Genomic DNA, 26553 nt, shown 5'->3' with positions numbered 1-26553 from the left:
AGAAGACGCTATTGTCCAAATTGGTGTCGCGGTCGTCAGAGTCTACCCTGATGACAACTGGCTTGATTGTGGCATGGTCCAGTCCACTTTGTTCCCAGTAATGTCTTTTTATTTCATTCTCAACTTTCTCAACGCACTTTTGCCATGTTTCCTGCGTGATGGTGTCTGTTGACTGTTGAACAATCGTCTGTGCATCCCGAAGTTTGAATGTTACATTTTGCTTGCCAACATCTGATTTCATGATACCCCAAATGATAGGGTGGTAATCGCAAAACTGAATGACCATGTTCTGTAAGGTATTCATCAACCTTAAAGACAGGTGTGATTTATTTGACTTTATGATGTCATACAGAACAGGTTTGGTTTCTTTTTCTCGATAAGATATTGCTTTGTTTCGCAACCATTCTATCATGTCCCCCTTCTTACTGTAGATGTTGGGGCCTTTATATTAGGTACTTGAATGCCATGATATGGAGCGTTATCCATGACAATCAGACTTCTTGTGGGCAGTGCTGGTACCAATTGATTTTGTACCCATTCTAAGAAAACCATCCCGTTCATTTCGGTACGATAGTCCCGGTTGTCTTTAGATTTTGCCTTGAAGACTAGGAGCAGCCAGGTAGGAATCCCCAGCTGCTGCAACCAGCATGGAGCACAATCAGTCACTCTCTCTTGCCAAGTGGTAATTTTCTGGCAAAGGACTCTGAAGAGGATCTGCAAACCATTGTGTCCCTGTGGTATGGGAAGCATTTACCCATGTTTCGTCGAAATATACAAGTTCGTAACCCTCTGTACATCTGCAGGTTGAATCGGTACAGTTTTTCAAGATACTTTTTAACTTCCCTTCCGTCATCCCAACAGCATGTGCAGTTCGTAAACGATACTTAGCCAAAGCATATTGAGGCCTACCCCTTTCACCTTCGTTTTTAAAAAAGTTAAATACTTTGCAAATAATTGACTTAGCGTTGTGTGATAATCTCATTGTTTCAGGTACTGCAGTCACGATTGTCTGGTTTGCCGAGCAAATCACACATGTCAATTTCACACGTGCACCTTGCCCACCTGGCTGTTCTACCAGCAAGAGGTTCCCCTCGTACAAAATAGCGAAAGGTGACAAGAAAATGATGATTGTTTGTTAAAGGTCACATGCAACCAAAAAATCAAACATAATTAAAACACATTTATCACTTATTCATGACGTATAATATACATTGCTTCTTTTAAAAAACAAATAAACAAAATTATAAGCGTACAATCGCGATTCAAAAGTGCAATATTTTGTACTTGGGCTTACTTCCCCCGAAACGAAGCCCTCGGGAGACCGAACCCAGTCATAGCGGATGGATGTGCACTCAAGTGTAACGACGGCCCCTGATTGGCTGTTTCATTTGCTGATATGCTGAGGGTTCATTGTGTGTACAGAAAGGTGATCTGTTTGATGGGCATTTTAGAAGTATGGTCAGTCACATGAAAGTAAGATTCTTTATGGATAACAACTTCTTTTTGTGTACTTGATGCGTCGTTTCAGTATGGATTCATATACTGTTGTCAAACAAAATCATACACACTAAAAGAAGTCGTTATCCAGAAAGAATGTATATAGAGATGCTGGATTTTGAAAATACATGTTCTCTGAATTTCCGCTCGATCCAATCAAAAATCATGTCAGTAAAGATGGTAAACTACTGCGTGGCTGGAATCTGTCATTCGTCCAAGTGCAAAGCAGGACTTGAAACTGACAAGAGTTTGCACCAGTTTCCGTCAGATCCAGTCATCCGAAAAAAAGTGAATGTAGTTTGCTTGCAACCCACAGACATAAAAACATGTCATGTGTATCACACGTGCCTAATTACATAATGTGGCAGAGACGGGGCTCGGGTGCACGAGTCATAAATCAACTCATTTTCTTTATGTCGTATAGTCTGATAGGTGTTAAGTTCAAATTGCACGTGGTCAATGATTGAAGCTGTGTATTGCATGTTGTCTTTAGCAGACAGGCAGGCAGACATATAGGTGTGAATAAACCAGACACTGAGCTTTCTCTGTGACAGAGACTGCTTACCACAATCAACAAGATTTTTTACGTAACGAGTAGATTATTTACTTGTTTGTGTACACAACCGACCTCACGACCTCAGACGCTGAGCATGCATACTGTTTCAAGCTCCGCGAACCTATTCACTGCGCATGCGTTATGGACGCAGCGCAGCACAGCTGTTGAAACCAGTTTTCCCCCCAGCGCTGGGGGGAATTTAGTGAAACGTTTGAACTCCGATTTCGCGGGCTTTTTTTTCATCGCGTTTTTTTCAACTTTATAGGTTGAATTGGCATTTTTGATGATTTGTTTCGGTAAGTGCATACCGAAAGGTACCAGAATCTGCAAAGTTGTATTTTACGTTGCATGTGACCTTTAAACAACTTTTTTATTCAGGTGTCCCAAATTATGAGACACATCATCAGAGTTGGTCTTTCGATTTCATGTGGCTGTGCAAAATTTGGTTTTGTTGCAATTATTCGATTTTGTGTTAGCGAGCAATTCGTCGGTCTCAAATGGAATCAAATGGACTGTGCCACAAAGTAAAAGAACTTTCTGGAGGATATGAAGGTTCCCCAACACCGCAGCCTTCTGCATTATCCACATTGTCAGAAGGGCTGCGCTCCCGATGGAGAATCCGAGCGCTCATCTGATCTGCGCCAAGGGTTCAGGAGGTACCAAACCAAGGGCACCGAGAACAATGGGGAGTACAATGGTGTGCTTGGGATGCAAGCGAGACATTTTAAAGGCAAGGTCTGAATATTTATTATGCTTTTCCGAGTCTTGCCAGTCATGTTGCTGTCTAAATGGACAGAAAATTCAATGATATAAATAATTTCATTCGCTTGATCAAAAAGGACAAGATCAGGTTGTTGGCTGGAATTTTTCTGAGGCTGTATATTGACCAATTGCAGGGAAGTTTAAACGCATCATTTTCCAGGACTCCCTGGCATGTTAAGGGTCATACCATGAATGGACCTCGAAGTCAAAGTCACAGGCATGGCAGAGATGATAGTAAAAGCAGCGAGCCATGCCATCATGTTTTTTTTAAGATATGCTGTTTGTGTCAAGCAAGGGCATCCACTGACAAGGTGTTGGACAGTCTCTGTAAATTCATTGCATAATCGACATTTCATATTCATATTTTGATTAAGAATCACATTCTGACGATTGGTAGTGGAAAGTGACAAGTCCTGCGCAGAGAAAAGAAAGCCCTCAGTTTCACATTTGAGACCAGCCGACTTCATTGAGGCGAAGGAGTCGGTTGGATTGCTGTTCTGTTCCACTCACTGCATGATGCAATAGCTTCTCAGACAGCTTCTCCACAAAAGACCGACTCTGGGCAGACTTGGTGAAGGACATTACCTGGTTTACTCCCATTGTTGTACCATCCAGCAGTACATCGCTATCAAGAAAATGAGCCTCAAAGTTCAGATTGTGTTCAACAACCTTGGCATGTTTAAAATAACAGTGAAAGTCCTTCCTTTCATCGTGAGTCTTAACATGCATTTCCATCATCCAATAAATAAATATGTGCAAAAGTACACAATAAAATTCTATCATGAAGAGCCTCCACGTTAATCAAACCCCGACCTCCAGAACTGATTGGCATATATAAACGATTAAGAGAGGAACGAGGGTGGTATGCTCTGTTATCAGACATCATCCTTCTGGTCAGGCAGTCAAGACTCTGGATGTCTTGTTTTGTCCAATCAACTACTCCAAAGGAATAGGAGAGGACTGGCACAGCAAAAGTATTGGTCGTTTTGACCATGTTTTGAGCATTTAGCTCTGAGTCCCAGATTTTCTTTAAACAAGATTTATACTCGGCCTGAAGTTTATCATCAATCTGGGCATTCTGAAGCTTGTCTTGAACTTGCATTCCAAGATAGGTGTAGGCTGATCTTCCACAAAGTGGTCATTAACTCCTCCCACTTGTAATCTGTATAGAGTATTACTTTTGTTCAGTCTCACCAATAGTCATGCCAATATCATTAGGAAAGAACCTGTTCTTTCAAATTGGTATCTCCTTTTTCAAGGAGCGAGTGAGTGTTAGTGAGTCTAATTTTACGCCGCACTCAGTAATATTCCAGCTATATGGTGGCAGTCTGTAAATAATCAAGTGGGGACCAGACAATCCAGTGATCAACAACATGAGCATTGATCTGCGCAATTGGGAACCAATGACGTGTCAACCAAGTCAGCGAGCCTGACCACCTGATTCCGTTATCGCCTCTTACAACAATCATAGACTTTTATGGCAAGCATGGGTTGCTGAAGGCCTATTCTACCCCGGGACCTTGACGGGTCCCTTTGGCAAGGAGCTCGATGTCATCCATGTCGAAGAGATGAGTTAGAGGTTTTGTGGATCTGCTGAGGGGGTCAGGCATGGTAACCCTCCTCCCTATTGAGCAGAAAACTCAAAGGATTTTAAGACAGACAAAAAAAGCAAAGGATTGAAGGAGTCCCCCTGAAATATTCCCCTTCTGATTGGAATAGATTCTGAAGGCTGCCCCTGCCCTTGCGAATACATCTCGATCAGCAACCCATTAACCCTTGTCCGATGGAAGACCAAATATTACATAAAGTCTGTTTGGGGTCTGCAAATTGTAGTTCATGGGGTTTTTGACACTGCATTTCACATCGGGAATCATGGAGGGTGCAATGCGATCAGCGTTTACTTCTGAGAGGTAAATATAACAATTTCACAATGTAATAAATTCACTATGCAATATAAACTTGTGACGTGATTTATAGCAAATATATGGTTGACAGATCAGTGTCTATTTCTTTCTTTCATAGTCTCAGTTGCCCTGTTGAACTGGAACACATTTTGTTCCACGCAGGGAAAAAGCGGAAAGATGTGTATCGAGCATTGTATGGTGCGCTTGTGGTAAGTATGTTAAACCATAAATAATTTCAGTTTCACCAGATAACATCATTGAAGCTGAGGGTCCCCCAAACCTGTGATAAGTGTCAGGCAACAAGACCCGCCAAACCAGAAAGAACCAGATCTTCCACTGCCTTATACTGAGGATACTTGAGTTGCATTAAACTCAATTTCAAGTGTTAACACCCAGTTACTAACTTTGCATTATGCAAACTAAATTAGAACAGAAAAAACATGAATGATTATCATGTATGATGTATCAGGAGAAATAAAAATGTAATGAAATACAACATTGTTCAGTAGTGTGAACATTCACTATTGACTCTAGCCCATGTCTGAAACGAAAAGTTGTTACTTCCAGCAGTGAGTTATTATTGAGTGCAGTCATGATTAACAAACCGTCCATGTTGTGGACATATTGGTTTGATGCACTTGGTGCAGCATACTTTCACCTTCCTATCACTGCTTCTGGGGCAAGAATGACAACGTCTTTTCTTTGTCGGTGGACTTGCTTCACTGCTTGTTGTACGTACTTCAGCTGTGTACCCAGCATTTGCAAAGTCACATCGAAGTTGCTCTTGGGTGTTTGATGCCATCTGTCATTGAATGTTTGTTCCTGTTAGTGCCTCGCCCAGTTCCAAAAGGAAATGTCGGCGCCTTGCTCTCTGTTTGTTCTGCCAAAGTGGATTCTTTCCCAGCCAGATGATATAGGCAGCTATGTCAACCATATTCATGAAATGTACAACAGGCCATCTGTTGTTTTATCGATTGACACAATATCGGTGTGCAAGCTGGTCTATGGAATCCACAACACCTTTTGTTTCATTGTAAAACAGAATCATTTCAGGCTTGTGATTCTTGTCGACAATGACATCAAGAGAGCTATGCATGGTTGAGAGCAAAATAACAGCTTTGGACTTCTTTGGTACATACGACACCATAGTTGCAGTTTCCTGAAAGCTGAAAATAGATGATTCCACTTCTCGTGCACGTCTTGGTAGAAATTCAGCTAGAACAAATGTTCTGTTTTAATGCACTGTTCCAACAAGAGTAAGCTGATCCTTCTGAAGGTTCTGAGCCAGATTCAGAGAAGTGAAATAGTTGTCCATCGTAATACTTCTTCCAGAACGGGCATAAGGTCATGCCAGATCCGTGACGACCTTTTCCCCAAGACCAACTTGCATTCTGCCAGCCTCCTTTCCAATATATGGGTACGCCTTGAGTGAGTAGAATGTTTTGGCATCAACGATCCAAAATGTTTTGAGTCCATATTTGTCTAGCTTTGATGGAATATATTGCTTGAAGCTGCATCTTCCCATAAAGGGCACCAATTGTTCATCTACTGTGAGATACGCACCTGGAGAATAAAAAGTTGAAGTCAGGCATTGAATGTACAAATTTACAAATCGGAGCCAGTTTATCATGTTCTTGTCTCTGGGATCGTTCAGCTTTGTCATCAAATCTGAGATACGTCATCAGGTGTTGAAACTGCTCCCTGGACATTGTTGACCGTACTGGTGATAATCCATATTTTGTGCTCCATAGCATCTCTGTACTCTGATTGTTGTTGTGGGTAATACCAGCGATAATCCATATCCCAATCAGTGTGATTTCAATACCATCTGTTTGCTTCCACTGTGTCCCAAGCTTAAATTCAGTGAACTGATTTGTCCATTTGACAATACTGTCAACAATTCCAGGACAGTTATACAAACGTAAGGTTTCCATTGGATTTTGAAAATGTCCATTGACATTGGTGACCTTTCCATTCAGCTGGCGAATAATATTTTTCTGAGGCGTTCAAGCTAAATGCATTGGGTGCTTGAACCACTGTGTTCCATCACGGCTGCAATACCTGTCAGGAGCTCCTCTTCAGACATCAGTCTCAGAGCTGGAAGTACTCTCAATCTGAGTCACAGTCAGAATCTGTGCTTTCAGATGCAACAGATGGTTGATAATCTTCATCAGATCCATCATCACTTTCATCAGTTTGATCGCGACCAAGTTCCCGTTGTATTAGTTCCAGTACGTTTTGATAGTCCATTTAGAACGTGTTCTAGGCCCACAAGTGAGAGAAACCTTAAAAGGGTTCAATGAATCTGATTGCCTTGAGCAATTCTGAATGCTGGTCAAAGATTTGTTAGCGGGGTCTGCACGGACCCCATCAGTCCCCAGTTTGGTATGTGCAATAACACATCCAATACTTTATAATGGAAATGGTTTTTGAATCTTAAACCTGATTTTAAGACAGAAAAATGGTAAATTAGAGATTACCAAACGTCCCATTAAGATATTTTACCACTGACTGATTCTATCACAATATTTATAGCTCCATCAGACTAGGGTTAAAGACATGAGTAAATCAAGTAGTCACTCAGGTCAATACACTGAGGAGACTTCAGAATCCATTTGTGTTGGACAGAGTCATATGCTTTTTCGAAGTCAATCCAGCACATGGAGCGGTTGCGTTGATACATTTTAGCCTCTTCCAAAATCATTTTCTCTACAAGAAGTTGATTGTTGCACCTCCAACATCCCTCCTTCTGCTATCTGTAAATTATGTCATTGGAAGAGCAGTAAGATGACATGAGGTCTTTCGAACACCCTGTAAATATTTTGTATTGTGTATTCAAACATATGATAGGGCAGAAGTTTGGAGGAATCAGTCAAGTCTCCTTTTTTGTACGACCTTTGCAGAACCATGGAGGGACATCACCTGTTTCCACAAAAGAATTGAAACAGCGGAGCAATGGTGTTTGGACACAAGGAAACAGTTTCCAATTCTGGTTTTGAATGCCATCAGGCCCTGGAGCTGTATCTGATTTGGACAAACCGACCTAGTTACTTTCTCATGCATTACATGGCTATAATCACTGACCCATGGTGCCTCCAGGTTATAGTTGCCTGGTATAGACCACAACTGTTTCCAAAACTTTTCATTGGCATCAATGTGAGGCTGTTAACTGTCCTATTATTATTAACTATTATCCAGGTTGATGTGTAGAGTCCATGAAAATAATTGGATATTCACTGTAATATTGAATAATTTTTTATAGCTATTCCTGTTACTATTTTAAGTCTTTTAGTGTATCTGGGTATATGTACCTACTAAACAGGGTGAAATTCACAACCTAACTCGAACTTTCGCACATCACATTTCCACTGAAATTTACAAGTCCTTACTCTTTGGCGGTTCTACTCCTTTGCCTAATTTCATCCTGTTGACTGGAGGTGTGGGAGCCTGCTGGTGCTTGGTTAGCAGCTGGGTGTCAGGAGGCTCTTGATTCTGCATGAGTTGGTTGTTTGCTGCTCATGTGACTTTTCTCAGGTGCTCTCTGTTTCTGTGTTATACATCGTCATCTGTTTTGACGATGTAAGATCTAGGGCTTCCTTGGTGGTCCTTGACTATTCCTGGTACCCAGTTCTTGGAGGTGCTTTGAAGGGTGAGCCTGACACTATCACCTGGTGAGAGCTCAGTTAGCTCTTTCACATGTTTCTGACTGTTGTAAGTCTTTCTGTCTCAGTTTTTCTTTGTTGAGCTGGTGTCGTTCTATCTCATTGTAGGTTTTAGGTGTCAGTTGTTCTTTGGAGGTTGGCAGTGTGTTGCGAGGATGTTTTGACTCCCACACAGAGTTGGGCAGGTGAGAGACTGACATCTTCACATGGAGTAGTTCTGTAATCTAGCAGAGCGAGGTATTTATTTTCTGCTTGATGCCATAATTGTTTGATTGTCTGTGTTACTCTTTCTGCTTCACCGTTGGAGCTCTGGAAGTGTGGGCAGGAGATGAGTGCTTCATGCCAATATGTGATGCAGACCCCAAAGTGGTGCTTTTTTGCTATTTGCAGATTTGTGTCATTTTTATTTTTTCCGGTCTCCATGAAAACAATTCGGACTTAGTCTTGAAAGGGAGAGATGGACTTTGTTTCCTGAGCGCAACTCGAAAACCATGTAATATCTTGCAACAGATCTTGACAGATATGAGACTGATCTTGAAGTGGTATCTTTTGCTGTTAACAGATATATGGCATTTATGTTTTCATGATTTCCATGAAACGATTCAAACTTAATCTAAGAAAATATCAAGTAACCATCATATGATTGGTCCTTTCAAATGTATGGGGGCCGGGGGGATATGTCATCTTCTGATGACTCTTGTCTAGACCTTGTCGGACTCTTCACATGCTGATGGTATGATGGCAAAATATGTTTTAATATGTTTTGCTGTGAAATCTCCAAGTGAATTTTTGTGCTTAGTGGTGTGAATAATGTCGGCAGCTTGTTTCACTTTATCATTCGGCAGAATTTAAACACTGGTCACAAAAGACATGCATGAAAATAAGAATAAATGTCCTTGTTGCAGACAGATTCTTGAACCTTTTTTTGGAATCTGACCTTAAGTTGATTTCCTCACTGGTGCTTGGAAGTGTTATTTCCTTTGTCACTATTACTATTTTCGCATGAGCATTCCGGAGGCAGATCACTTTTCAAACAACTTTAAGAAGCTGGTCCTTCCCAAAGTGAATCGTGTCATAACAGCCTTGATGATTGTCACAGACACAGCTGGTCACTATGGAAATAATCTGCTGCAAAAGCCAGCTTGCTGACAGTTCAGCACAAAATCAATTTTGCTCATTCCTCATGGTTTGAACTTCAAAACTGCGTACGTTTATGATGTTTACTCGATACTAATATCACAATCTTAATTTTGGAGAATGTTCGCTAAAGTGCAGTGCCATCTTTGTAGAAGATGTATACTGCACTGTTTTTCACGCCCGCTTCTTTTTCCATTCTTTTCCATTCCATGCTGACATATGTAATGCTGTCTACATATACATTTCTCATGCTGTATCATATTGAAGGTTTGTCTGTTTTGTTTTTATTGTTGTAGCAAAGCAAGTGCCACATCTGGGACGAGAGTTACAATGTTCAATTAGATTCTACTGCATCTTGTGTTAACCAGGCAACAACTGATCAGAAAAAGGGCCATTCATGGAAAGATGAATTGGTCATAAAGAAAACAAACTGCAAGAGGAAGAGGGAAGGTAAAGAAAGTGTACTGTATGGGTGTTTGTGCCGACCTTGCCATCATGATAGTATGCATAAGAATATTATAAAGGAATCTATGTGGGTTTTTTATGGTAAAATATTTTGCTTGCCAGGCCAATTGTTCCTCTGTTTGTCTTTATGTCTCAACTTTCAGTGACACCTTAAAACAAAAGAATGGAACTAATTAGTTTGCTCAAGCCTCAGCTCCAGTGATATTTTTTAGAGAGATTAGTCCATCATATTTTGTTGACATATGGTAGATATGAGTGCCTGAAGGTCATTAAACTAGAAGTGCACGTACCTTTCTCTATAAGGATAGAAGAGAATTTTTTTTGTTTAAAGTGTCATTAAAATTAAACAAGTGCTTTTATATTAAGAAAAAAGACTAAAATAACTACTTCTGCGGTAGAATGTCACCATGACTCAAAAGCATAGTGGTTCACTCTGATGAAATTATTAGAATTCATTTATTTATGCCCCTATTACCTGGCTACTATTATTTGGCTACTATGACTACTGGTGTCAAGGTTTCCATCGCTTCAGAAATCAATTATCCTCAGAGCTCATTAGTTTGGCTGGCCAGTCAAGGAAATTCCGCCCTCCAGCTTTGGGCCTCTCTGTCATCCTTTGTCACCTTTTCTCAAGTGATTATGAGCCACTGCACAAGAAAGAGTTTGAGCCCATTCCTTTAAAGACCTTAAAAGCGTTGGCTACTGCATCTCAAATGTAGGATGCATTGAATGTTAACTGTGAAATTTGAAGGGAAGAAACATGGCAAGGTTTTTCTTGGGTCAGTGATGAGATATTGTGAACTAGTTGCCATGCAACAGGGTCATATGTTCAAATTTCCAAGTATGCCAAGGGGTTCTGTAGAACTGGTCACAAGCACAGGAGTTAAGTATTTTTGGGATGGTTGTCTAGAGTTACTTGGCATCAACTGTCTGCATTGTCAAGATCCATGGTAATCTGTCCCCATTGTCCAACTGTGGAATAAGTACAAGACGTGACGTAGGGTAAGTGTAAAAATGTGCAAATTCAACTATAAATTGTCTATTTATATCCTTATCCAATCTCACGCGATGGATGCCTGCCCAGCCTCCCAACTATTCAGATTACCACTTTGCTCCAAGAATGAGGATGATTAAGTGAAGGGTGCCCACGTGAGCAGGTAGTGGAGCATGCTGCATGCCTCTTAAGCGATACAGAGGTTTTACAATGAGGGGAACAGCATAGAAAGCATGGCTTAATGGACAAGGAAGGCCTGGGATTTTGTTTGCAATTTGTTTTCCCTCATTTGGTCGAATTAGTGTGAGAGAGTGAGAGAGAGAGAGACACGGATAGAGAGCGCAAGACGTGAGGATAAGTATATAATTATATAATTTATTGTAAAAGATTTTCAGTTCTAGATTAAAATAGCTTCCTCAACTAAATAGATGAAAAGTACAGTGTATATGTATTTTGATAAATCATAATATTAGGTATAGGGTGTAGCGGAAGGGAATAGTACTTTCACTCTTGAAATGATTGGTGGTATGTGCAGACCTTTGAAGATGTTTGAAGTTTTAGTGAAGGGTTTTTCTGGTGTCCCCCGCCGTGATATCGCTGGAATATTGCTAAAGGCGGCGTAAAACCAAACTCACTCACTCACTCACTCACTCACTCACTCACTCACTCACTAGTGAAGGGTTAGGTCTGTTTTTGTAAGTTCTTGCAAATGATTTTCTGATTAAAGTAAATTAAGGTGATATCAATGCTTTTGGGTTTCTGGGATCTTCCACTTTGAATAACAAGACAATGGTGTTCAGCGGTGTCTGTACGTACATCAGTACGTCCTGATTCTTGTTAAAGAACAACTAAACACAATTTTGGGGTACTCTTTTTTTTACTGCATATGAAAGACTTCTGGTTAGTCATAAACGGAACACCATTTTTTTTAAAACAAAACTTGTAGTTAATTAATACCAAGTGCTCAAAAGTTTGTGAAAAGCCGTCTGCTCCTCTCTTGCCCGCAAACGAAACCGCAGACAGGTTACATAACTCTTTCGCCAGAGCCCTACAGTGATGTCAGACAAGGAACGATTTTCAGTTAAATGTATAGAAAATGTGTAGAAAGCTCGTCATTTTGATGATTTCTCGACGTCACCAAAGCTGAATTGTTGTGCTGCCGTCAATTGTCCTTTGGGGTCGGGTGATGGAGTCTCCATAGTTTGTGCTTAAATTGGTTGTTAGTGTGTGCAAAGTGAGCTTTGTGGAAGAATGTAGTATAGGCTAAAACGGATGGTTCGCCCCCTACCACGCTTCCAGGATAGAAAAGGGAGTTCAAGTTTCATTGAGTTTATAAAATCAAGACAGCTTACTACACATTACTGACCAAAAGGATTTTGCATGGATATAACGCTTTCTTCCTCGGAAACGAGGTTGTCGTTGAACTGACAATATTATCATAAGTAATATCATATTGACCCCTTATATTGACCGCTTCCAAGAGTGAAATTGTTATGTTATAAGCAATGTCATGCAAAATCCTATTGTCCATCAATAAAATTCATATTTTACTACCAGTAGAAAGTAATTTTGATTTTGTAAGTCAGTGAAAACAAACTTAAAGGTCACATGCAGCGTAAAACACAACTTTGCAGATTCTGGTACCTTTCGGTATGCACTTACCGAAACAAATCATAGAAAATGCGAATTCAACCTATAAAGTTGAAAAAATCGTGATGAAAAAAAGCCCGCGAAATCAGAGTTTCAATAGCTGTGCTGCGCTGCGCTGCGTCCATAACGCATGCGCAGTGAATAGGTTCGCGGAGCTTGAAACAGTATGCATGCCCAGCGTCTGAGGTTGTGAGCAGTAGTCTAATGTTGGTTGTGTACATAAACAAGTAAATAATGTACTCGTTACGTAAAAAAACTTGTTGATTGTGGTAAGCAGTCTCTGTCACAGAGAAAGCTCAGTGTCTGGATTATTCACGCCTATATGTCTGCCTGCCCGTCTGCTAAGACAACATGCAATACACAACTTCAATCATTGACCACGTGCAATTTGAACTTAACACCTATCAGAGTATACGACATAAAGAAAATAAGATGATTTATGACTCGTGCACCCGAGTCCCGTGTCAGCCACATTATGTAACTAGGCACGTGTGATACACATGACATGTTTTTATGTCTGTGGGTTGCAAAGAAACTACATTTATTTTTTTCGGATGACTGGATCTGACGGAAACTGGTGCAAACTCTTGTCAGCTTCAAGTCCTGCTTTGTACTTGGACGAACGACAGTTTCCAGTTCACCATCTCTGCTGAGATAATTTTTGATTGGATCGACCGAAAATTCAGAGAACATGTATTTTCCAAACCCAACATCTCTTTATACATTCTTCATGGATAATGACTTCTTTTGGTGTATATGATACTGAAACGACGCATCAAGTACACAAAAAGAAGTTGTTATCCATAAAGAATCTTACTTTCTGGTGACTGGCTATACTTCTAACATGCCCATCAAACAGATCATCTTTCTGTACACACAATGAACCCTCAGCATATCAGCAAATGAAACAACCAATTGGAAGCCGTCGTTACACTTGAGTGCATATCCACCCGCTATGACTGGGTTCGGTCTCCCGAGGGCTTCGTTTCTGGGGAAGTAAGCCCAAGTACAAAATATTGCACTTTTGAATCGCGATTGTACGCTTATAATTTTGTTTATTTGTTTTTTTAAAAGCAGCAATGTATATTATATGTCATGAATAAGTGAAAAATGTGTTTTAATTATGCTTGATTTTTTGGTTGCATGTGACCTTTAAATGGCATTCATCCCAAGATAGGGCACTGCCATTTTTGAAAATCGTGAAGTCAAAGCCATTTGAATTAATGAGATTATGGTTTGTTTTCATCAAGTTAGAAAATCAAAACTACCTAAATATGTATTTGAATCATTATCAAAAGGAGTTTGCATGACACAACCTGTAACATGACCTAAGCGAGGTCGGTGTCGAAGTGAAAATACTGCGCGATAAGTTCTTCACTTGCTAAATTTACTTGGTTTGTAACGTTCACTCACCAGTATGTAGACACTTGTTATTTAATTAGCCAATAATGAGCAATCAATCAATGTATTGGCTGTTAATCCTTTGAAAGAAGGGTGTTGTTTTTACATAGACACAGATAAGACAGAGTGTATTCAGTATAGATTAGTAAATGTACATACATAAACACTACCTTTTGACAAATCCCCAATTTAAATCCACATAGAACTAATTGATCAATCAGCATGTTAATCCCTTGATTGATCCAGACACAAGAAATGCCAAATGGGGGCCTCTGTCAGGTAATCTAAGTGGCGTTACCACTAATTATACCTGTTATAAATTCATTAACTGAGCATCAAGTGAATGATGACAAATAACATGTTGGTTTATACCACCTAACACAGAATACAACCTAGCGACACCAAGTGATTTTGACAGAATCGTCTATGAAAACAAGGGTTGTAACTCGAAAACTAGGCAAAGCAGGAGACAAAACTAAATGATAGTAGATTGCGAGAACATATAGCTTTCATTTTTCTCAACAGCTTTCACGATTTCAGGTTTGTACACACCTGTAAACGAAATAGTTTAACCCCTGAAATGTAGATGAATACTGCACAGACCCTCATTTCTATACCTACAATTACGTCACGGAGACGCTCCGCTCTGATTGGTTGAAATTTCGTTTGCGACTGAGAATTGTGCACTGTTGATAAAAAGTTCGATTTAAGTTAATTAAAGGTTGAAATGAGTAGTTTTAATGGCGGGGTTTCATTTATAGCGATGTCAGCAAGTGATTTTGTGTTTGTACCCTACTAGAGTATATGTGATCTTTAATGCAATATCTCATGAACTATTGTATCCAATATCTTCAAATGTGGTGACAGCCTACATTGGGGGAATATGCAGACATCAGTCAGTTTTGGTGACCTTGAGCTTAATTTCATGGTCTCCATGACACTTGGGCCACTTTTCAGATTCTTGTTAATGCATTATCTCATGAACTATTGTACCCAATATCTTCAAATTTGGTCGCAACCTACAATGGGGGATCAGTGATGTCAACCACTCCAGTTTTGGAGGAGTAACTCTGATTTTCAGTTACAAAATCCACACTCTGATTTGTCTATGAAAGAATTCTATTCAGTAGCCATTGAAATATGTTTATTTGAGTTAAGTATTATCTGGTTAAATATGTCCAGAAATTGCATATTTCAGGCTAAATCTAACGATTTTCATAAGTGAGGCTCGCCCAGACCCCTACCGTCAAAATGAGCACAGCCCCCTCTTGCGCTCACCCTTCAGGGTTCAGAAGTTGCTTTTAGTAAGGCATGACTCCTCTTTCTTTTAATTCAAGTTTGGCATCCCTGAGGGATTATGCAGACACCAGTCAGTTTCGGTGACCTTGAGCATATTTTCAAGGTCACTATGACACTTTGAACACTTTTCACACTCTAACATATCTCATGAACTATTCTATATGATGTCTTCAAATTTGGTGACAGCCTACATTTGGTGAGTCTACATCAGGGGATTGTGCAAACACCAGCTGATTTGGGTGACCTTGATCTTATTTTCAATATGACCACAACACTTTGTCCACTTTTCGAACTTAACGCAATATTCCATAAAACATTGCAACCAGTGTCCTCAATTTTGTTGACAGCCTACATTGGGTGATTATCCAAACACCAGTGATTTCATGCATCTTGTGTGAGCAAAAAGTAAAGAGTAACGAATATGTTATAAATATTTCATTCTTCTTTACCATGTTAGTGGCAAACACTTGTTAATTATTAATAAGCAAAATCAGGACATTTCACATATTCTTCATTTTACGCCATTTTTTGTGCTCAATGCAACCTTTATTGACACATCCAGTGGCTTTTTATCAGAGGGTTTGGTGCATAGGACTTGGATGTATACAGCGTTGACAAATATTTGGAGTCACATGAGTCTTGTTACCTATATTTTCAGTGATGGAAAGCATGGACGTCAAGTCTGACAAGGAGTTGGCTTTCATGTATGATGACAATGGACCAAATGAGAAGAAATGTAGAGTTGAAGAAGTGAGACAAATGGCCCAAGAAGCTGTTGAAAGTAGTACTTCTATTGTTGTTACTGCATCGAAATCTCCCTTGAAGGATAGAGCCAGAGAAAACAAGTCTGCTTCTTTCAAGAGGAACGCATTTGCTGTGCAGACATTACCCTGCAAGTCCAACCTGGATGTAAATAAACAAAGAAATAGAGTTTGTAGCAGGTATAATAAGATATTAACTTCATGTATAACTGTTAACTATGCTTCATGATATGAATATAACAGCAGTATGCTGATTATTAAGCTACATGAGTTCTTTAAGGATTTGACCACCACATGGCCTATTGATTACAATGCAAAGATTATTGACATTGGAGATAATTTATCTATAGGCTTCTTCAAAATGATCTCTAGGAATTCTTTTGGTTCTTGTCATGAACTATGTATGCAAGAAATAAAAGGTTGGTTGTTCATTCATTCTCTAAACCAGTCCCTGCATTTATCATTAAACATCTCAATGATAGGCCCTGCTTTACCCCCTGGTTGTGAAGGTATTGTTTCTGAAACATTTTATGAGGTTGGAACAGTGAATGTTGTGCGAGAAATTAGCTCATGCACCAGTAACTTCTACCTTTGGTTTTAGCATAAAACATAAAACATTATATTTCCTATCCTAAGATATAAATTCAAATCCAAATACTCAAGTGGTTAGAGATATAGATTCTGCTTATCAGTTTGTTCATGATGTGAAGGCGGTTTAGTTCATATTGCGGTATTCCAGTGCAAAACTTCACATTCTCACCAGATATGTTTAGGTAGCTGTAGTATCACAAAATACAAGTAGTGTTAAAATCATACAACACAAAAAAGCACTTAGTAGTGAAATAGATCCACCCCTGTCTAATATGTAAATTAGTTCTAAGATTCCCATTTTGTTCTTGTGTGTATCTTTTTTGTTGCAGCAATAAGAGATTGCTAGCTATACCTTGACCATTTTGATTTACATCATGATTTTTCTCCTATTTGCAACATAGAGAAAGAAAATAGTATGTTGATAGGTAACATGTAATTTCCATTAATTGTATAAAATAACTCTGGTTGTCTGTCAGAATATGAAGCTCTTTCTACAACATAAAATGACTATTTTTCCTTTTTCTTAACCTGTATTTATTACTTATCTCCCCTTTCTCCAGAGGAAGAGTGGAAACCTCTGTCCTATGTTCCCAAGAACAGTTTCAAAATAGCTCATCCCAAATGCGTCTCTCCCTTATCTGTGCACCAGCATCCCACATGACTGCTCTCCAATTTTCTCCTCCTGGATGGTTGGCTGGATTCCTCTCTTCCTTATACAAGCTACCACTCTATTATTTCAACACATCCATCAAAATGGATGCTTGTGTATTCAATTCATATCCTTTGTACATCATAACTATGTGTTATTTTTTCAAAAGAGAAGTGTAGTTAATTCAGTTAATTAATTTTTTCTTACTTTGTCAGAGTAGTGTGTGCATATAAAAGCATGCTCTATGTGAAAATGCAGAATGTCTGCTCATGATCCTCAGCATATATGTTCTTTTTGTCATATTTGTGGTTACAATTTATTTTCAAGATGTAGCTTTTCTGTCAATTTTGGGAGTCAGAATTTACTTGTTATTTAGTGTCCTTACTAAGAAAAAAGATGGACAAAAAGGTCTGAAAACCTCAAGAACAAGGTCCCAGGCTGTTTACCAAGAGACAAAGCAATCAAGCACATGGCAGAATGTGCGTTAGTTCCTTTAGAGTCACCTGAGGACAGTATGCTCTCACTTAATAATCTAATATCAACATGGATTCCTGTCAGTCTGCTGTAGAGTTCCCTTGGTGGAGGCTGAGGCCTATGTTCAGACCTCTCAGAAGATTTCTTCATATGAAGCAGACAATCTATTCATCACTGAGAGTCCTCCAGTTTCCATGAAAGCCACCTTCACTGCAGATGGCTCAGAAGACAACCAGCACGCAGGCCCAGACCTTCATTCAACTGCAGACCTTCACACAGATGTAGCCTTCAATGGAGATGACTCAGCGCACAGGCCCAGACCTTCACAGAATGTAGCCTTCAACACAGATGGTTCAGAAGACACTGATGTGGAGGCCCAGACCTTCACTCAGTCACAAACTTCAGGCAGCCACAACTTTTGTGGCCAACTAGAGTTTGAGGATGTCATAAGAACCGTAACTCGCTGGTCCCACATACTCACTAACAAGTTCTTGATGATTACTCACAGATAATACAGCAGTGGTCTTCTGCATGAACCTGCAAGGCACATCAAGATCAGCATCTTTGCAAGAACTCACTTTGACTCTAAGAGTTGGTGGACAGTCTAAATCTAAGAATAAAGGCAAGACATATTCCAGGAGCCACCAGTGTGCTATCAGATGCGCTGTCCAGACCAAAGAAACAGAACAGATGTTACTTTTAGAATTGTTCCGACTGACGATCCAAACCATGGCTATCCTCACATTGACTTGTTGGCAATGAGATTCAACAGTTGTATAACAACCTTCATCTCACTGGTTCCAGATTCATTAGCCTGGAGCCATGATGCCCTAGCAATGTCATGGGAAGGTCTTCATGCCTATGCCTGTACATCTTCCAAGGAACTTACAAAAGATTGCTAAAATGAAAAAGCTGAGACTTGATTTTGGTAGCATCCAACTCACTGTCAAGAACACAGATGCCTGATCTGATAGGACTAGCCAATTTGTTTCATGGAATGGATTCTCAGCAACCAAGGCTACTCATCTGAGCGCTTCCAGACACCTCAAAAGTTTAACGCAGGCTATGTATTTGGCAGTAACTTTATCGCTAGAACTCATCTCCCAGCTGAGATAGTTTATATTAGAAGGCCAGCAGAAGTTAAGGTACCAGCATGGGACTTATACATAGTCATTCAACATACCATTGACGGGTAGTTGCTGGGGGGAAAAAAATTAACAAAAGCAACAACTACTCCTGGGGAATGGCTCTGGATCAGTGTGCATTAAGCTACAACCACATATTTCACACATTCACTGATATCCTAACAGGGAATGTGTGTAATGGAACAACATAAAAATCAGTAATTTCACTGCTGCCCAACTAGATTTTATGTGGGTGTTAAAACGGCAGTTAATCGAGGACTTCATTGTGAAGAGCCAACTCCCAGTGCAGTCTTATAGACAGTTCCATATCCCTAGGTTATCATCCATATTTGGGGCAGAATATACTCAGAACTTATCCTTATGTCTGGTCACAGCTTTGAAAATGTATCTGAAGAGAACTGCTGTGAAGGAAGGTCAGGAGACTGTTCATCCCTATATCACTCAGTACACTGATTGTAGTGAGAGCCTGTACAGACAGCATGACTGGATCTGCCAAAGGCCTCCAATCCACATTAAGTCAGAGCCATAGTATTGCAACCAATTCTGTCTTTTGGGGGCTTTTTAAAAAAATGTACATCAGTGAACACTAATGTGCTATTTTTGAAATTGAATCCACCTTCTTTCATAGGATGTTAAAAATGGCCATATTTCTGCTGTGCCCAATTTTGAAAGGTCATTTTCAGCAATTTTACATTACTTAGGATGATAGCAGATGATATCAAGAACCAATGAATTTACCCGTAGAATTCAAAAGTGAAATGTATTTGTGTGATATATTTTTAATTGAATTTTACTTGTAAGGAGGGGTTGAATATGAGGGACATATATACCCCTCTGGTATTGTGAGTACTAAACAGGTTTGTGTAAAAAGTTGTGAAAGGTCAAGGTCTGTATTCAAACTTGCATATTTGTATGTGCATCTATGATATATGTAATGTTTGTTCTAATTTATGATTTTGAATGAATGTACATGGTAGTGAAGTGTGATTTCTGTTTTGACATGATTTCAGAAACTCATCTAGCTCTTTTTTTAGGTTCAGTCATATTTGTTTTTTGCAACAAGAAGTGTCAATGTTTCATTTACTTCTTTCAGGTATTTTTCTTGCAATGGAAAAGAGCAAAGAAGTTTAAAAAATCATCGACCTGAGAGATGTTCTGATTCACAGACACTAAATAGTGAAGTCTTCGAGTCATGTCTACCAGCTGGCAGCAGGCAGTCGGATAGCGTAGTGGAACGTTACACAACAGAATCTCATGTTTCATCAACAAACATTTCTCTCTCTGTATTTAGCTGGTCAAAGTTCAGTGGCACCAATCCGTGTGGTAAACAAGAAGAGTGTTTGCTATCAGGAGCTTTGCAAAAACAAGACATTCATCTTAAGAAAGCAAATGAGGATCTCTGTGAGAATGCCAAAACACTGACCTCTTCTTCATTGTTAAACAGACCTGAACCATGTACACCTACACCCAGAAATGCACAGGTAATACATTATTTGTATACATGGAGGAAAATGTGTTCTTGGCATATTCATGACATAAATGGGACACAAATTTTATGTGCCCCTTGATGCCTTTTTTCCTTTCAGTGAGTCAGTTTCCTTTTACTCTATTTTTTAGCAATAATACAGTGGTATACCTTTTAGCTGATCTGAACTAACATTATTGTTCCTCTTGTATCTTTATGTCACTAATTTTGCCTTCTAGAGATCTGAAACTCTTGCAATCTGTTATTTCCATGATGTCAACCAACTATAGTGTCTTGCCAAAATCAAACCAGTTTACCATCTTCTGAACCGTTTCTGCACATCATTCTTATGTGTAATGTAAATAATGTTTGGGGAAAGATATTCATTTTCTGGCATGTTTTGGTTTCTTGTGGGACCGATATAGAAAAGGCATATTGTCCCATTTTGGGGAAGTTACTTCAGTGGAAAATTGAGTTTGGAAAATATGCAAACCATTTTCATTTTATTTTTCTGTTTGAACAATGAAAGTTTCAAACACATTCTAATAGCCTTACATAGTTAAAAATAGGGGAAAATGAAAAAATCATTGTACGTCACATTTTGCCAAATTGGGAAGGGGCCTGCCTTGTAACTGGAAGTGGACATGCTTAAAGAACTTAACTCTACAAGTCAACCACAAAACAATTTACTCACTTTCATTCACAAATATATATGCAACAATAGGAGAGAAATGCTTATTTTTCCTTATCCCGACTCATGCTTAATTGCTTACTCTCCTCTTCCTGGCGAAGGTAGTGGAACACCTGAAATCCCTTGAAGTTTCCTTCTAAAAGAAGTGGACGTAAAATCACACTCACCCAAGTATTACCTTCCTTTTCCCGCGCATATGGTCAGCTGACCGCCATGCTACTTCACTCTCACCCTATCGCCCGACAAGAGCGGCTGAGGCACCTGTGGTCCCGGACACGGCAATAAGTCTTTCATTCTTTTGATTTCCTAACTAAGTTTGTGCTGTATATGGTTTTTGGCTTGTATATGTTTATTATTATTATTATTATTACACAATTTTGTAATTATTGCGTCTATTTCTAACACATATTTCATCAACTGAGACTTAGTCATACGTGTATATTTTGCATTAAAATTGTCTGAAGCAGAATTTTTATTATATTTAAGGTCTGTTCACAGATGTGCTAGAGACAAGCAACATCGGCTCACATTAGCCATGTCTAAATCTAATGAGATAAAGTCAGGTAACCGTTTAATTGTTGATGCTGAGATGCCAGCCGTATCTTCAAGGTTGTGTCCATTGTCAGGCGAGTCCCCTCCCAAGACTCAGAAGAGATTATCCGTTGAGACAGGACCGTCTCAGACTAAGGAAATTAAGAAGATGAAGTCATCATCTGCAAGATCATAGCAGAATCATCCCTCGCTGATAAAGAAGTCATTTGGGGTCAAGACAGTCCCCATAGAAGAACGTCAATTTTTTTACTAAGTCTCTGTTAATGATACGGCCACTAGATCGATGCCGACAGCATCTTCAACACCTCAGAACACATCTCATCTACAACAGACATTGCAGTCGTCAACTGCATTAACGGGCATCGTAGACAAGTCTTCAACACAGTTGTCAATGCACACGCCGCATTTGACGCAGGCATCTTTCATGCAACAAGTCACAACACACATGAGGAACCTCATGGAATAAAGATTGGAAGAGGAAGACAACTGCACTCGTTGACTGTGTATCAGCAAGAGCATTCATCTAGACCGGCACTCACGTCTGAGGATGAAGAGGAGGTGCATGCATGCACGCACTCCAGAAGATCCAGGTCCCAATCAGCAGATTGCAGCACAGAGAAGCACCCGAGTATAACAGAGTAGTTATACTCGGATGAGTGATGTCACGTTCTTGTGGATGGACTTGAGTGCACTTGTGGATGGACTCGTCATGTCTCCTTCAGTCTCCCCTATTCTTAGAAGACGTTGTGTGCAGTCATCCTCCCCTTCAGACTTAGACTCGCAAAGTCGGGATCGTCGGCGATCTATGAATTCGTCTTTCTCTAGGAAGAATGAAGTAAGACATCAATGTGAATTGTCACCGGAGGAGAGGAAGTCTTACTTTCGGATTCAGAAATCACATCATGGATCAGAGATGGTTTAAACCTGGCTTCCCCCATCTAAGGATACCAACGACCTCAACGTGTACAAGATGAAGAATGACGACATTCATATAATAACATTTCCATTGATACCTCCTGTATCTACGATACCTGAGACTTTGTCTACAGCGTTGAAGACAGCAACCAAGTTTCAACAGCAACATGTGCTGTCGTTTCCCTCTTCAAAATATGGAACCATTCATCAGAGCGCCTAAGGTCAACGAAGGCTATAAAGGGATAAGCTCGATCTAGAGCCATCAACAAGACTCTCATCGCTAAGTTTAGCAATTCAGTAAATGAGGAAGAGAGGATGATCCTGTCGGCACTTGTTACACAAGAGGAAGGATCAGCAGTTTAAGTCTGGACATTTAGCTTCTACCACTGCGAGAATTAATCTACTTCGTAGACAGGGGCTCCTGTCCGCCACCTCATGGAGTGAGAACTTCACAAAACCATTGTATCAAGCCCCATGGTCTGCACCTATGGTATTAGAAGGAATGATTGAAGGGGTAGCAAGATCGGTTACTCAAGATTCAAGGGAAGTTATGATGATAGAATCCATCAACCATTTGACTTCTGTCCTTGAACAGACAAATCATCGTTACAAGTCCAAGTTTTCCAGGGTTCTAAGAGTGAGGGACAAGAAATTCAACGATAGAGGGGAGAAATCGTCTTCTTCATTTCGTCGCCCCTATGGAGGAAATAAACGCTCTCAGATGTCAGGAAGGTGTCATCTAGGGGCAGTGGAGGAAATAAATGCTAAAGATCAGGGTCGAAACGACTGTAGTTTCCACCTCAGCCGTTACCATATAACCGCCTCCAGTTGGTGAATGTCTTGGAAGAAGGGGGAATTCTCAACGAAGAATATGTCATGAAGATTCTTCGAGATGACTGCAACATTCCACTGCATACTACACCTCCAATCACAAGAGGTTACAGTATTATCTTTGGTGAAAAAATTTCGACACATCTACGTGGAAGACAATTTGTCTACATCAGCTTCAAGCGGCGGAAGTTTTTTTCGTGCCCTTTACTCATTTATGGTTTCGGACAAGCCTAAATGCTAGCAAGGGTATCACCGTTTGAACAAGATTTCACGATGATCAGTTATCTGCTACACGGGCGACGTCACATCTACAATCTGATTGGTCCCTGACAGACAACCTCCTGTAAAGAAAGCCAGTGACGTTACATCTGCAGTCTGATTGGTCCTTGACGGACAACGCCCTGCACAGAATGTTATTTTTCCAGTGTTAGGAAGTTGTCTACATTTGACTTACAGTCATTCAACAATGGAAAGATGTCATTTACACACTAGATTAGCAGTCTACAGCGTCATTTGATTGTTCAGATGGCATAGAGATCTTCTACAGCAGACTCAATGTTGCCTCTCAGGAGGCTTGCAGCAATGAATGGCAGTTTCTGATCGGACAGCCAGATAGCTATAAATAGACTTTCTTGGAATGTCAACACATTCAGCGTTGATTATCTGAAGATGAAGAATGACGCATCTTCAAGCTCATCATGGAGAAAGTCAACTCAGTCAACAGTTGGACTTCACTATCAGGTTACTAACTCTGCTCAAATGACTTGAGAATCTAACTCCTCAGGATTTGATTCATCACTACGTTGAGATACATCGCTGTCCCAGGATCGGTGGGTTGAAGTTCAAGTCGATGATTAGAACAAGTTCTACTCTCTCCGTTATCGCTATGTCAGTGATAATGTCTACTCGATCTGCTCGCGTCACCTCAGGATATGACCAGACGAAGACGTCTACTACTACATTTATGACAGTGGTCCCTGAGTCACGGTTTCACATCTTGACCAGTTTACGATGCTAGACAACTTAAAACCACACCCGCTATGGGGAACTCGCCAGTCAAATGTTTGTGCAGGAACTTATATGTAACAGTTGGCATTCAACAATCATCTCTATGTAGAGATGTAAAATACAGAGAGAGAAGTGAAAGCAGTTACCTTAGCCTTACGGAAATCCACTCGCACCTTTTATGATGACAAGTGGAAGCGATTTGAGACATACGCCATGAAGAAAGGGTTCATGGCGATGAAGGCAACATATCCCCAGATAGCAGAATATGTATGTCACCTATGACATTCCAGAGGTCTGAAAGGCTCTACATTATTTACATACTTGGCAACTCTCACCTCAGTTGTCACCATGGAAAAGGGGACCAAGCTGACTGAAGTACCCGAGTTACTTGCCTTGCTACGCTCCGTCAAGTTGCAAGATCAACAGCGTAAATTTAGAGCTCCAGCATGGGATCTAAACATCTCACTCCAACATCTCACACATGATGCGTACGAGCCGTTTGATTGGACCTCATTTGAACTGCTAACTCAGAAGACACTGTTTTTTACTTGCCTTGGCTACAGCTGCAAAAATGTCAGAAATTCATGCTCTAGACTTCAACCACACAAGCTTTGATGCAAGTCAACAGCTCATCTGGGTCTACGGTGGGATTTTATTTCGGAAAATCAACTGCCAGGTCAACCAGATAGACAATTCCACATACCGGCACTATGTTCAATCCCTAGACCTTATAATACTCAAGATTTATCATTATGTCTTGTCAGAGCATTGAAGGCATTGAAGATCGCAAGTACCAAGACTAGAAGGCAACGTTTCAAGCGCCTGTTTATCCCTATATCTACTGTGACACTTACGTAAGTATCCCGCAACACTGTCTCAGTGTGGATCAGAGCTGTTATACTTAGAGCATATAAAGCAGAAGGACCCTCCACGAGCCTTTAACCCAGATGAAGACAGAGCTCTAGCGCTACATGGTAATTGCTCGCTATCTGCTGTTATGGAAGGCTGTTTTTGGAAGTCAAATACAGTATTCGCCAACCATTATTTGCGACACATAGCCACGGAGGCCACGCCATTCATCAGTTTGGACCACTTGTCATTGCTCAGCAACTAACAGTTCCCCGACAACGCTGACTTAACTCACCTAATTTATCATGTGACTTATGGAAGCCAGACTCTCTCTGGAGTATTTTGGTGGAAAGTCTATGCACACATCTTGAACAGACTAACATAAGTGATTACGACCTTGCATTCATTATGAAGATAATTAACACGAAGAAAGGTCACAACTAGTTTCGATTGTTATATCGTGATATTTAGTTGCATCAGAAGCTATCAAGACACTAGCTATATTAGTGTCACCACGTACCAGTCAACAGAACCCTTTTTGTCGACGGGATGTGACTTCCCCCCCCAAAATCTACAGTGAATGTGAGAAGAAATAAGACTGAATTATCGCCGTTACAAGATAGGGGCGGATAATTATTGGAAGTAATTTACAACTGACAGCAGAATCCAGTGTGGCCCGACCCACTGCTGTTTCCGACAGATTCTGTAAGCAATTAATCATGAGTCAGGATAAGGAAAAATATGTAATTTTCTGAATGAAATTGATATTTTATACTTATCCTGACTCATGGCGAAAGCCTTCACAGACACTCATTCTCGTGTGGGGTGATTAAAGGAGAGAGTGAAGTATCATGGCGGTCAGCTGACCACATGCGCAGGAAAAGGGAGGTAATACTTGGGTGAGTGTGATTTTACGTCCGCTTCTCTTAGAAGGTAACTTCAAAGGATTTCAGGTGTTCCACGACCTTCGCCAGGAAGAGGAGAGTAAGCAATTAAGCATGAATCAGGATAAGTATAAAATATCGAATTTATTAAGAAAATTACATTTTTGAAGTAGGGATGATGTGCATAAATGGGTTAAAGATGACAATATCTGGCCAGTACAAAATCTCAGTTAAAAAAATGGGTGATCGTGATAACCTCATAAACAGTGGTGACTTGTTTGGCAAAGAGACCTGTTTGCAGTTGTGATAACTGATGTAAACATTTGAGATAATCATGTGGCAACTGACAGTCTGTGTTCCAACTTCACTGACACTTGGACAGGAGTGGATGATTTTCCTGGTCCATTTGGA

The 26553-nt window shown here is 40.1% G+C and overlaps 1 protein-coding gene across 3 annotated transcripts in view; it reads left to right on the top strand.

Annotated features, from left to right (window-relative positions):
• LOC137294598 (exonuclease 1-like) overlaps positions 1-26553 on the top strand; it is an 86774-nt gene that overhangs the window by 55405 nt on the left and 4816 nt on the right. For 2 of the 3 annotated variants that reach the window (XM_067825649.1, XM_067825652.1), the window contains exons 9-11: positions 9815-9968; positions 15986-16268; positions 20041-20428. In XM_067825649.1, coding sequence (XP_067681750.1) covers positions 9815-9968; positions 15986-16268; positions 20041-20428 — 825 coding nt within the window. The remainder of the gene's footprint in view (positions 1-9814; positions 9969-15985; positions 16269-20040; positions 20429-26553) is intronic. The other variant, XM_067825651.1, reaches the window with a different exon arrangement.

This window comes from Haliotis asinina, chromosome 8 (genome assembly GCF_037392515.1).
Source record: "Haliotis asinina isolate JCU_RB_2024 chromosome 8, JCU_Hal_asi_v2, whole genome shotgun sequence".
Taxonomy (NCBI): Eukaryota; Metazoa; Mollusca; class Gastropoda; order Lepetellida; family Haliotidae; genus Haliotis; species Haliotis asinina.
The sequence above is the reverse complement of the archived record's forward strand: the minus strand, read 5'-3'. Positions and strand labels throughout refer to the sequence as shown.